We start from the raw sequence: 13,994 nt of genomic DNA on the forward strand, positions 1-13,994 counted from the left end.
TCCATCCATCCATCCATCCATCCATCCATCCTTTATAGCTGCTTATCTTGTTCTACAGGGTCGCAGGCCAGGGGGGAATACATCATCTCCTAATGACTCGTTATAAAAAGCTATATATATCCCCTCCTCCCACAAGAATTATAATAATAATAATAATAATAATAATAATAATAATAAGGCTGAGGTGAGGTTCAGGATTCAGTGTAGAAAACATTTTTTGACATCAGTAGTTTATGCATTTCGTATAAGAGCGCTACAAAAAATATCATGGAGTTATTTCTCAAACGTGCCAAAAGAGCAGTCTTTTTCTCCCAAAACACAACGAGAGACGAGCCAGGTGACATGTGACTCTGGAATAATCTGCACAGGTCTGAAACACTTCCTGGAAGAATATTTTAATGTTTATCTATGTGGGCACACAACTCAGTAAAATTTAGACAAATATATATTTGACATCAGTTTACTATCTTGATGAGTGAGGTCACAAATATTTTAGCTGGTTTCTCGCAAAAAAACATTTAAAAAAATAAACAAATTGCAAAGATTTTGACCCAAAATATTAAAATAGCCTCCAGCAAAGTATCAAATCTAAAACTTTACAAATAAGAACACTGAGCAGCATCACCGGAGAAAAAGGTTTTCCAGAAGGATGACACTGAAATGTCATTTTGTCTATTTTTTGTGTGTTTGTTTGTACTGCTACTACGGTAAGTATTAGTGCAGAAAAACTGATTGCCACAGTTCCTGACTGCGTAGCTGGTAACATTACAGCCTCTCCTACTCTCTTTAATACCGCGAGTTGGCCTTGTGGTTAGCGCAGACCTGGGCATTTTACGGCCCGCGGGCCGCATCCGGCCCTTTGGTTCATTCTGACCGGCCCGCGTAAGGTTAATTAGAAATTACAAAATAAACGTATTTTCTAATTTTACCTCATGCATGGACTGAATGTGCATTGCTTTTATTTTGAAGTTGTGTTCAACAAAAACGCAATGCGTGCGACGTGAACATGACATGAAATCCCACGAAACCTAATCCCGCGATAACTACTTCCGTAATTTGTCCAGACCAACCACAAACTTGTACGTCATCCTTCAAACAGTCCAGCCAATCACATAGTGTGACGTCACTAGCAAGCGCCGGAGCCCGAGCCGATCTGCAGATCTGATACCTACACCGAGTTGACACGGCATCATTATTATAATATGATGTATCTTGCTTGATATTTGGAGCAGAAAGACAATATTGTGATGTCTTTATTGTGTTTTGGGGTGAATGTGACTGAAAAAAAAAGGTACAAACGTTCACATTTTGTTAACCATTGTTTTGGGAAATTTGATTGAATAAAGGACATTTTTTGTAAGGCAACCTCGTTTTTTCCATACTCTTACCAGTCTTAGCAGCTTGTAAAAACAATGTTATTTACTGCTTTATATAAAGAAATACAATTAACATTATGCAGAATGTAGTTCAGCCTTTTGGTCCGGCCCTCCACAAAATTTTCTGTTTCTCATGTGGCCCCATGGAAAAAATAATTGCCCACCCCTGGGTTAGCGTGTCCGCCTCTTGATCGGGAGATCGCGAGTTCTACTCACGATCGAGTCATACCAAAGACCATCATAAAAATTGTACCTACTGCCGTCTGGCAAGGCACGCTGCAATACAGATGCGAGTGGGGAGTCAAACTCTTGCGGTTACCAGAGGACACGCCCCCTCCCACTAGGGTGCATCAGGGTGCAAAATGAAAAGTTCCTCTGATCATGATGCATTTTTGTTTTTATGTTCCTTTTGGTAAGAAAACACACTGGGTGAAATATTTTTGACAAAATTCAAAAGTTTAATGGTGGCACCAGGAGCTCAAAGTTATGGAAAAAGCTGCTATTTTATGACTTTTATGACAAAATTTCCATCACTTTTCATGAAACATTATGGCACCTTATAGAGTATACCAAATATCTTAGATCCACATTTTTAGTCCATATTCTAAATATATTATCAAGCACAGTTTGAGTTTTAGCTGCTCATTGAATCATTGTTCAACTACTTTTAAACAATACAAATGTGTTATGAATCACATTAATGCTTCTCAATCCCTTGCAAAGGTTCTTAACATGATCTCTGGCTCACAAGAAATCAATAAACGGAGTCCAACATTGTGATTCAAACCTTACGCCAAAACATAAAAATAAGCGTTTTTTGGCAAAAAATGAACCTCGTGGTGCCACCATTAGACTTTTGAATATGGTCAAAACATTTTACAGGATGTCTTTATTGGTGAAAAGGAACACCCGAACAAAAACGCATCAGATTTTATGAAAGTGAGGGAAACTGATGCACCCTACCCCCCACTGTAACCCTAGCTATGTAATAGGCGAGAGGCCGAGGGCTACGGAAACGGAGATCGGCGCCGCCCTATGCACCAGATGGCGTGGGAAGGACTTACTCTCTCTAAACCTGAGATAGGGAAAATGTTCATTTTTGTCTTTAAACAGTTCTGGATGATTAAATCATTTGAGTAGATTTTAAAATGGAAACTCGTGATCAGATAAACACCACCGTCACACAAGCCTAATAAGTCCACACAACCAATATACGTGTTAAAATTTTCCACCGATCAGCCATAACATTAACAAAATTTAATGCGGATACCTTCGTTTGAGCCAGCATTACCTTTTTCAGCAGTTTGTGCTCCAGTACTGTAGCTCTTCTGTAGGATTGGACCATATGGACTAGCCTTCGTGCTGAATGTAAATCAAAGAGCCTTCGACACCCATGACCCTGTTGCCGGTTCACCGGTTGTCCTTTGGATTGTTGGACCACTTTTGTTCGGTACTAACCACTGTATATCACCAACACCCCACAAGATGTGCTAGTTTGGAGATACTCAGACCCAGTCATCTCGCCATCACAATCTGGCCCTTGTCAAAGTCGCTCAGATCCTTACGCTTGCCTCCAACACATCAACTTCAAGAACTGACTATTCTCTTCCTGCCTAATATATCCCACCCCTTGACAGGTGCCACTGTAATGAGAGAATCAGCATTATTCACGTCACCTCTCAGTGGTTATAATGTTATTGCTGATCTGTGTACACAGTACAGTGCAAAGGGCTTTAACACATGCAAAGAAATGCTGGAGTGCAATAATAATGAAATTAAACGTTTCTACGTTAAAAAAAAAAAAAAAACTATAAACAGCAGTAAGCTATAACAAATAAAACAGTGGATATTTGGTGTGAGACGACCCTTTGTTTTAGTCTCAGGTCCAGTGAGTGCAGTTTGATAAGGAAATGAGCTGTAGGCTTTACTGAGCATCTTACAGAACCAGCCACAGTTCTTCTGGACGCTTTCACTGTCACACTCACTTCTTAATTTTGCACCAAAACCCAGCGTTATACTGTATTTTGCATGATTTTTTTTTTTGGTCTGAAAAGTGTCTCTTATGTAATGCGCTGCTTTCTTTACTGATATACAGTACAAACATTTTTCTGTAACATTTTGTGCTGGAAGACTAATGTTTGGAAATCTAAAACGTTTCTGTACTGACTCGATAATGTTGAAGTCAAAGTCTGTACTAAAAAAAAATAATAATAATAATTAAAAAAGATCAACTGCTCACTTACGTATCCCCCCCCCGCTTTCACTTGTATCAGAATGCAAGCAATCGAAGGAATAGGACGCTTATTATGAATGTTGACTTCAATAAATAATGAACCCTGAAACAAGTAAGTAAAGAGCAGTGTCTCTCCCCAGGGATTTCAAACAGCATCCTGCTAAACTGGCATTTTGAAATAGCGTTTTACTTCTTGAAACAGCGTCAAAATCCACCCTATAGGTTTCATAAATACATTCAGTCGGTAAACAGGAAGTTGATGTGCGACAGACCTGAAAACGGTATACACGGTATAGAACCCCAAGCTGAAGCTCGATACCAAATATCAAGTGGTTGTGGTTTGTAGTTGCTGAGAAAAGTGTTAAAAAAATTTTGTAAATCCACCCTATAGGTTTTGTAAATACATTCAGTCGGTAAACAGGAAGTCGATGTGTGACAGACCTGAAAACGGCATACACGGTATAGAACCCCAAGCTGAAGGTTAGTACCAAATATCAAGCAGTTGTGATTTGTAGTTGCTGAGAAAAAAATGCTATGAAAGTTTTGTAAATCCACGCTACATGTTTCGTAAATACATTCAGTCGGTAAACAGGAAGTCGATGTGCGACAGGCCTGAAAACGGTATACACGGTATAGAACCCCAAGCTGAAGCTCGGTACCAAATATCAAGCGGTTGTGATTTGTAGTTGCTGAGAAAAGTGTTACAAAAATTTTGTAAATCCACCCTATAGGTTTCGTAAATACATTCAGTCGGTAAACAGGAAGTCGATGTGTGACAGACCTGAAAACGGCATACACGGTATAGAACCCCAAGCTGAAGGTTAGTACCAAATATCAAGCAGTTGTGATTTGTAGTTGCTGAGAAAAAAATGCTATGAAAGTTTTGTAAATCCACGCTACATGTTTCGTAAATACATTCAGTTGGTAAACAGGAAGTCGATGTGCGACAGGCCTGAAAATGGTATACATGGTATAGAACCCCAAGCTGAAGCTCGGTACCAAATATCAAGCAGTTGTGATTTGTAGTTGCTGAGAAAAGTGTTACAAAAATTTTGTAAATCCACCCTACAGGTTTCGTAAATACATTCAGTCGCTAAACAGGAAGTTGATGTGTGACAGACCTGAAAACGGTATACACGGTATAGAACCCCAAGCTGAAGCTCGGTACCAAATATCAAGCAGCTGTGATTTGTAGTTGCTGAGAAAAAAATGCTATGAAAGTTTTGTAAATCCACGCTATATGTTTCGTAAATACATTCAGTCAGTAAACAGGAAGTCGATGTGCGACAGGCCTGAAAACGGTATACACGGTATAGAACCCCAAGCTGAAGCTCGGTACCAAGCAGCTATGGTTTGTGGTTGCCGAGAAAAAGGATGTTTCGGATGGACGGAGATACGGATGGAGCAAGGGTGTCGAAGACTTTTGCACAGTACTGTAGATAAAATCTTACATCCTGAAAAATCATAATGTGCGTGTTTTTGTACTTACCACAACCCCAAACTGTTCAGGTTCAGACAGACTGGCATACTCGTGTTTATGCTTGGCCAACGCATTCAGATGCTCCTGCTCAGGAAGGTGCTTCACCAGATTCTAACGCAGACACACAGAAATGAAGGAAGGGAAAGAAGAGAGTAATATCAGCCAAACGACATGCTCAAGTCTTTATTGACTGACGTATTAGCACGAAACACTGCTCTCACAAGCTCCAAATTCTACCCTCCTTGAACAAAACCCTTCCTTCAACCTTGTCTTTTACCCTCACATTACAAATGCAGCCCATGCTTCTTTCAATTTATGTGTGCATTTGCCAAAGTAATTCCTCTCATTCCCCTTCATTCGCCCTCCAATAAGTTCATTAAAGAGCAGATAAATGGTTTATCATTATGCAGTCCACTCTCATTTAGCGAAAATAATCCCCACCAAATGCCATATATCAATATCCTCACAATAATCTGTCATCTAATGCCAAGGAAATCCATATCTCCTGGCTGCTAATGTTCATAGCCACAATATAAATTCACATTTAATAACCAGCCCATCGACGCAGGGCTCAACAGTGGGCTGTTTGTTTAATTTGTTCAAGCCACACCACGAGGCTCTTACATTTGAGTTTATGACTTATAATATTTACCGAGCCTGCTATTCAAATTAAAACGCTGGAGAAAAAAAAAAAAACACATGCATTACAATTCGATCAAACTATTTACAGAGGACAATCAATCAAACATCAAATCAATAGCATAAGTAGTGGCTGTTAAATGGAGAAGGCTTCAGGCTCAGTGATTTTTTAGATATATCATCTTCGTGCCACTGTGTAATGTTCTCTATATTATATGGACACATCCACACAAAAAAAATACCCACAAGTTAAATCAAACGAATTTTAATTCTAAACCGGTTTGCCATTTCGACAACACGCGTCTAGTCAGCGGGAAAACATCGGGAGAGACGTTATTGAGTGAAACATCGGAAAATAATTCACTCAGGTCAGCGATGTATTTTGTATGAAAATGACGAGTTTTTCAACCCGAGAAGATAAACTTGATATCTTCAAGCCAACGTGTGATTTTCTTTTGATTATCATCAACACATTCACAAACAAAAAGTACCCAAATTTATCAAAACAATTCATTGATTTCCTCATGAGTGAGGATACTGGAAAATACAACCACAATTCCAAAAAAGTTGGGATGCTGTGTAAACTGTCAATAAAAACAGAATGTGATAATTTGAAAATTATGGAAACCCTATATACAAAGACAACATATCAAATGTTGAAACTGAGAAATTTTTATTGTTTTTTTGAAAAAAAAAATGCTCATTTTGAATTTGATGTCAGCAACACATTTCAGAAAAGTTGGGACAGAGGCCTGTTTACCACTGTGTTGTATCACCTCTACTTTTAGCAACGCTCTGTAAATGTTTGGGAACTGAGGAGACAAAAGTTTTGAAAGAGAAATGTTGTCCCATTCTTGCCTGATATACAGTTTCAGTTGCTCAACATTTCGGGGTCTCCTTTGTTGTATTTTGCGCTTCATAATGCGCCAAATGTTTTAAATAGGAGACAGGTCTGAACTGCAGGCAGGCCAGTTTAGCACCCGGACTCTTTTACTACACAGCCATGCAGTTTTAATCTGTGCAGAAAGCGGTTTGGTGTTGTCTTGCTGAAAGAAGGAAGGCCTTCCCTGAAAAAGATTTTGTCTGGATGGCAGCATATTGCTCTGAAACATGTACCGTGTATATCATTCAGCATTAATGATGCCTTCCCAGATGTACAAGCTCCCCATGTCATGTGCACTAATGCCCCCTCATACCATCACAGATGGTGGCTTTTGAACTGTGCACTGATAACAAGCCGGATGGTCCCTCTCCTCTTTAGTCTGGAGGACGTGGTGTCCATGATTTCTAAAAAGAATTTCTGCTTTTGATTCGTCAGACCTCGGGACAATTTTCCACTTCGCCTCAGTCCATCGTAAAAGAGCTCGGGCCCAGAGAAGGTGGCGGTGTTTCTGGATATTGTTTATATCCAGTTTTAACGTGCATTTGTGGATGCAGTAATGAACTGTTTTCACAGATGATGGTGTTCTGAAGTGTTCCTGAGCCCATACGATGATTTCCACTACAGACACGTGTCTGCTTTTAATGCAGTGTCTCCTGAGGGCCTGAAGATCACAGGCATCCAACACGAGTTTTCAGCCTTGTCTCTTGCATACAGAGATTTCTCCAGATTCTCTGAATCCTTTAATGATATTATGGACCATAGATGACGTGATCCTAAATTCTCTGCAGTTTTACACTGAGGAACGTTATTCTTAAATTCTTGCACTGTTTACCTATGCAGTCTTTCACAGAGCAGTGAACCCCTCCCCATCTTTACTTCTGAGAGACTCCGCCTCTCTGGGATGCTCCTTTTTTTTTTATACTGATCATCTTACTGACTTGTTGCCAATTAACCTGATTAGATTTTTTTTTTTTAGCATTACACCCAATTTTTTTAAACATGTTGCTGACATCAAATTCAAAATGAACATGTGTTTTTCAAAAAACAATAAAATTTCTCAGTTTCAACACTTGATATGTTGTCTTTGGACTATTTTCAGTGAAATATAGGGTTTTCCAAGACTTGCAAATCTTCACATTCTGTTTTTATTTACATTTTAGAGTCCTAACATTTTTGTAACTGCGGTCGTATGTTACTCAATGTCTCTGATGTAGTCCGTATGAAAAATACGAGAGGCATATTTCCCAGTAAAACACTCATGTCTATATGATTAGATAAATATATTATATAAAAGCAATGCAGAAACAGGGTGTGGATGAAGATGAAGATACCTAAACCCTAAGTGTATAACTTTACACACACGTTCTTCTATAAGTCACTGGAGCAGAGCTTGATGTGGTAATTACAGACCCCAGGCTTGAGAGAGAACAACGTGTGAAAGGATCCAAAAACACTCCAACAATCATCGGAGTCCAAGTCCCGTTCTTCCTGATGATGTCCATTTCTATCTCTCTAACAAGATGAAGTTAACAAGGGCAGTATTGAGCAATGTCAGAATGGCATGATGGTCAGACAGAGCTGATGTTTCTGAATTACAGCTAAACACAAGCTGACTAAAGATTTTTTTTTTTTTTTAAGCCAACATGGTGGTGATACTGGAACTAGGGTTGATCCAGTATACCAGCAAACCCTTCAGGACATGATCAGGTTACTACTGAACCATTACTAATAAAACTGGTCTCATCACGACAACATTATAATCGGCTCTTTGCAGCTAGAGGCTCTTTGCAGCATGTGTCAGTACCACATGCTTGGATATCGCTTAGCAACATCAAAGTGGAGAGCAAGCGTTCAGGTAAACAAAACCCTCTCCAAAGTCAAACACACAAGTTTCGGCAGTTTATAGCGCTTAATCTCTTTCCTTTCCTAGAATAATTGTCAATGGAGATGTCCAAGTTTACTTTCAGCTCATTTTTACAGGAAAAGATTTTATCGCAAAGGCGTTGACTTTCAACGGACGGCGTTTGGATCTTCGCGGCCAAACAACATGGTGACTTTTCAAGTTATACCAAAGTACACCAAAAAAATAAAATTAAATAATCATTGTAAAAGCACTTATTTGATCATTTCATGTGACATGGTTTTGCTTGTTTTTATTCGAGTAGAGAGATCTTTTTAGACGGCATGAACCACGTCACTATGACAACGGGATTGTTTACTAGTATCCGTGTCAGTACTGCGTGCGTTATCTAGCCGAATGAGATTTAAACTTCATAAAAGTGAAGTCTGTTGATCCGTGGATCTTGGCAGGAAAAAAAATCACACGGTTACAGAAAATTTCGGATTAGAGTTTTAGAATTCAAAGCCTTATTCTGTCACATATACGTTACAGCTCGTCGTCGTTGTTCGTATGAACCAAGCAGGGGTCACAGTGGGAGGTCGGGGCAAGACAGCCAGTTGACAGTGGGGCCATCAAGAGTCTTGAGCCCCAGGATTCCGCTGGGGGCACCTAAGACCGGACAGAGTTCGAGTAGGTGGCTCACAGTTTGGGGGGGCACCACAGGAGCAGCTCTCAGAAGCTGCTGTGCCAATGGTGTGGAAGAAGGCCTGATTTTTCCCCCAACCACTGCGAAGACGGTTCGGCCTGACCCAGGCAGGGCGTGCCCAGCAGGTTTAGTGGAGGGCTCAGGGGGGTGTAATTGTGCAAGGTGGAATTGGCACCCTCCCATTCCTGGCGCCACTGATCCATGCCCCAATCAGGGGTGAGGGCGTTGCTGTTCTCAAGCTCTGCAGCACATACAGCAAAGTGCTTGTAGTTAAGGTGCAGTTGAATATTAACTTCGCTAATGTTTGGCACCAGGCTGACCGGGATACGGGATTTCTATGCGAGTTTGAGAACCAGGTGGCTCCTGGCAGGCAGGATGCCTGCAACAACAGGCAACATAGCAGAGGGAGTGGGAGCCATGCATCCAGAGATAACTCTCAAGGCGTCGTTGATCACGGAATCAATGACTGGGGTGTGGTAACTATGCGCCCAGACCAGAGCAGCGTACTCTGCAGTGAAGAACACCAATGCAGGTGTTGATGTGCGAAGGTGGCGAAGTCATTTCACCTGTCGTCAATTAGCGCATGTGTGTTTGTTTGTTGCAGGGATGGCGGCGCATAAACAGAGGGGAGAGCAGAGAAGGGGAGCTCTCCCGACCAGAACACGTGTGTGAGTAAAGCTGAAAAGCAAAGGAAATAAGAAAAATAGTGTGCGTGAACATCAACTCCCACTTGCCGTGCTTCTGTGCTCCACCCACATCAGGGACTGCTACAGTAAGGCTATGATCGAGAATAACGTCAAGGTACACGGGCTGTTGATCAAATCTCAGGGTTTTGCCTTTATGACGGATGATCAGGTGATAAGAGGGAAAGATATGAGAGGAGGATGGAAGCTAAGCCTCGTGTTATCATCACAGTAAATTGTTCATTTATACCTTCAAGATGTACAGTGCTGAGCGTAAATGAGTGCACCCCCTTTGAAAAGTAACATTTTAAACAATATCTCAATGAACACAAACAATTTCCAAAATGTTGAAAAGACAAAGTTTAATATAACATCTGTTTAACTTATAACGTGAAAGTAAGGTTAATAATATAAACTTAGATTACACATTTTTCAGTTTTACTCAAATTAGGGTGGTGCAAAAATGAGTACACCCCACAACAAAAACTACTACATCTAGTGCTTTGTATGGCCTCCATGATTTTTAATGACAGCACCAAGTCTTCTAGGCATGGAATGAACAAGTTGGCGACATTTTGCAACATCAATCTTTTTCCATTCTTCAACAATGACCTCTTTTAGTGACTGGATGCTGGATGGAGAGTGATGCTCAACTTGTCTCTTCAGAATTCCCCATACCGTAGGTGTTCGATTGGGTTCAGATCAGGAGACGTACTTGGCCACTGAATCACTTTCACCCTGTTCTTCTTCAGAAATCCAACAGTGGCCTTAGATGTGTGTTTAGTCATGTTGGAAAAGTGCACGACGACCAAGGGCACGGAGTGATGGTAGCATCTTCTCTTTCAGTATAGAGCGATACGTCTGCGAATTCATGATGCCATCAATGAAATGCAGCTCCCCGACACCAGCAGCACTCATGCAGCCCCACATAAGGACGCTGCCACCACCATGTTTCACTGTAGGCACCATGCAGTTTTCTTTGTGTTCCTCACCTTTGCGACGCCATACGGTTTTGAAGCCATCAGTTCCAAAAACATTGATCTTGGTCTCATCACTCCAGAGTATAGAGTCCCAGTAGTCTTCATCTTTGTCAGCATGGGCCCTGGCAAACTCTAGGCGGGCTTTTTTGTGCCTGGGCTTGAGGAGAGGCTTCTTTCGTGGACGACATCCATGCATGCCATTCCTCTGCAGTGTACGCAGTATTGTGTCACGGGAAATAGTCACCCCAGTTTGGCTTTCTACTTCTTCAGATAACTGCAGTGAACTCGCATGCCGATTTTCTTCAACCCTTCTCATCAGAAGACGCTCCTGTCGAGGTGTTAACTTCCGTGGACGACCTGGACGTCTCTGTGAGATGGTTGCAGTTCCATCTTTCTTAAATTTTTGTACCACTTTTGCTACAGTATTCTGACTGATAAGTAAAGCTTTGCTGATCATCTTGTAGCCTTCGCCTTTGTGGTGGAAAGAAATTATTTTCTTTGTGGAATTCTGAAGAAACAAGTTGAGCATCACTCTCCATCCAGCATCCAGTCACTAAAAGAGGTCGTTGTTGAAGAACGGATAAAGATTGATGTTGCAAAATGTCGCCAACTTGTTCATTCCAAGCCTAGAAGACTTGGTGCTGTCATTAAAAATCATGGAGGCCATACAAAGTACTAGATGTAGTAGTTTTTGTTGTGGGGTGTACTCATTTTTGCACCACCCTAATTTGAGTAAAACTGAAAAATGTGTAATCTAAGTTTATATTATTAATCTTACTTTCACGTTATAAGTTAAACAGATGTTCTATTAAACTTTGTCTTGTCAACATTTTGGAAATTGTTTGTGTTCATTGAGATATTGTTTAAAATATTACTTTTCAAAGGGGGTGCACTCATTTACGCTCAGCACTGTAGCCAAACCTGAGAGAAACAACTACATACTTTGTAAATTTTTATTATGGAGCTGTTAGAATTAAACTAAGTGCTTTTACAAGTTTTTTTTTTTTATGTACACACCTTGTGAAGTCACCATGTTGTTTGGCCACGAAGATCCAAACGCTGTCCGTTGAAAGCCAATTCATGATAAAATCTTTTTTTTTTCCTGTAAAAATGAGTCTAAAGTAAACTCCGAAACTACGTTGACAATTCAGGTTTCGTTGACCTGAACATTGCGCTCCATTTTCATGTTGCTAAGTGGTATCCAAGCATGTGACCTCTAGTTGCAAAGAGCCTCTTAGTAACAAGAACACAGACGCATTTCTCTTGTTTTTAGTTCATGTTGTTGAGTACATTGCTGCTCAAAGAAAAAGAAAAACTGTTTAACGGGAATTAAAAGCACCACACCATACGATGCGATCTGATATCTGATGATACCACTGGCTCTGCTGTGATGCGGTACGATGGGATTCGATTTAGTAGCCTCAATTCTATACGTGACCAAATTTATCCCGACAGTTAAATCTTGAATGACGGGATCCTGTCGAGATGAAGTTTTCAATAATCGTTATTATAGAGTTATGGGCAAATCAACTTCCTAGCCTATTTACACACAAAAAGGTCAATTATTTTTCCTCTCCAGGTGTATATCCTTTATCAACAGTCATCAATTTATAATCAGTTTACAATTCTTGCCTTGATTCATTTCAGTGGTTGCCTTTTAAATCAATACACGGATCCAAAATCATCCAAATGTTCCACCCCAAGGAGTTAACATGAGCTCAGTCAGTCATTCGCTGACATTTCTTGTCCCTTTTTCGGCAGAATTAACCCCAAGCTGGAACATGACCTGCACCGGCAGGTGGAACAGAACCCGAGTCAGGCATCAACACCATGTCAGTGGAAAAGCACTATGATCCCTGTAATGCACGAGCACAGACACTGACGCAGAGTGATAAACGGTACAAGACGGCCCATGGGTACTTGACATAACCATGACACTTCTTAAATCATTAAGTGTAACGAATGGACACTGGAGCTGAAAGGAGATGTTACCTGGATCATAGGCTCTGTTAGCTGCTCCTCATCTACCTCTACAATAATCCTCCTGATCTCCTCGTAAGGCAAACGGAAAGAACCCAGGAAAATAGCTGAGAGAGAGAGAGAGACAGAGAGAGAGAGAATTAACATTCACAATTATATGGGATTGTTGCCAAATCATTTAAATGGTTTACTTATCTTTAAACAGAATGTGAGCACAGCATTTTTATTCGTCTTTATAAAGAATACGGATTTATATCAGATGGCGGGAACAGAGTCACGCTGCATGACCGTTCCAGCACGACAACAAGGTAAACAGTTCGCCTCAATAACGTGTGGTACTTATGTAAATAATAAAACGCGACATGCACGGTAGCCTAAATACCCTTGATCTATTTCTTTATTTGAGCAACCAAAAAACAGAGCAAAAACGAACCATATTGAAGACAGATTAAGCCTTGCTGACACAAAAGACGGTGTCTGTTTGACCCCCAGGTGAAATGATCACGTGATGTGTAACGTCATGCGCAAGGGGTCGATACCGTGAGGAGAGAAAAACAAAATGGAGGAACGTTTTGCTGAACCAACCGAGGACGAAATAAAAACTCTACTCGGAAATCTCATCTCATCTCATTATCTCTAGCCGCTTTATCCTGTTCTACAGGGTCGCAGGCGAGCTGGAGCCTATCCCAGCTGACTACGGGCGAAAGGCGGGGTACACCCTGGACAAGTCGTCAGGTCATCACAGGGCTGACACATAGACACAGACAACCATTCACACTCACATTCACACCTACGCTCAATTTAGAGTCACCAGTTAACCTAACCTGCATGTCTTTGGACTGTGGGGGAAACCGGAGCACCCGGAGGAAACCCACGCGGACACGGGGAGAACATGCAAACTCCGCACAGAAAGGCCCTCGCCGGCCACGGGGCTCAAACCCAGACCTTCTTGCTGTGAGGTGACAGCGCTAACCACTACACCACCGTGCCGCCCTACTCGGAAATAATAATAATAATCAAGTATTGAAAAGAAACCAAAATCGCTAAAAGAATATAGCTCCCCCCAAAAAGAAAAAAAAAAAAAAATCTCCTGCTCTACACTCCAGCCCAGTTGGTGGTGGTAATGCACCTTTAAGTTGGTTTGCCAACCGCAAAAAACAAACAAAAAACCTAAAGAAGAAGAAAAACACCAAA

At 41.0% G+C, this 13,994-nt stretch overlaps 1 protein-coding gene across 2 annotated transcripts in view; it reads right to left on the reverse strand.

The window, feature by feature from the left end:
- The window catches only part of diaph3 (diaphanous-related formin 3), an 814,225-nt gene that overhangs the window by 302,978 nt on the left and 497,253 nt on the right, over positions 1-13,994 (reverse strand). For both annotated transcript variants that reach the window (XM_060941746.1, XM_060941747.1), the window contains 2 exons: positions 12,813-12,907; positions 5,099-5,200 (listed from right to left, as the gene is read on the reverse strand). In XM_060941746.1, coding sequence (XP_060797729.1) covers positions 5,099-5,200; positions 12,813-12,907 — 197 coding nt within the window. The remainder of the gene's footprint in view (positions 1-5,098; positions 5,201-12,812; positions 12,908-13,994) is intronic.

Source organism: Neoarius graeffei, chromosome 15, assembly GCF_027579695.1.
Source record: "Neoarius graeffei isolate fNeoGra1 chromosome 15, fNeoGra1.pri, whole genome shotgun sequence".
Taxonomy (NCBI): domain Eukaryota; kingdom Metazoa; phylum Chordata; class Actinopteri; order Siluriformes; family Ariidae; genus Neoarius; species Neoarius graeffei.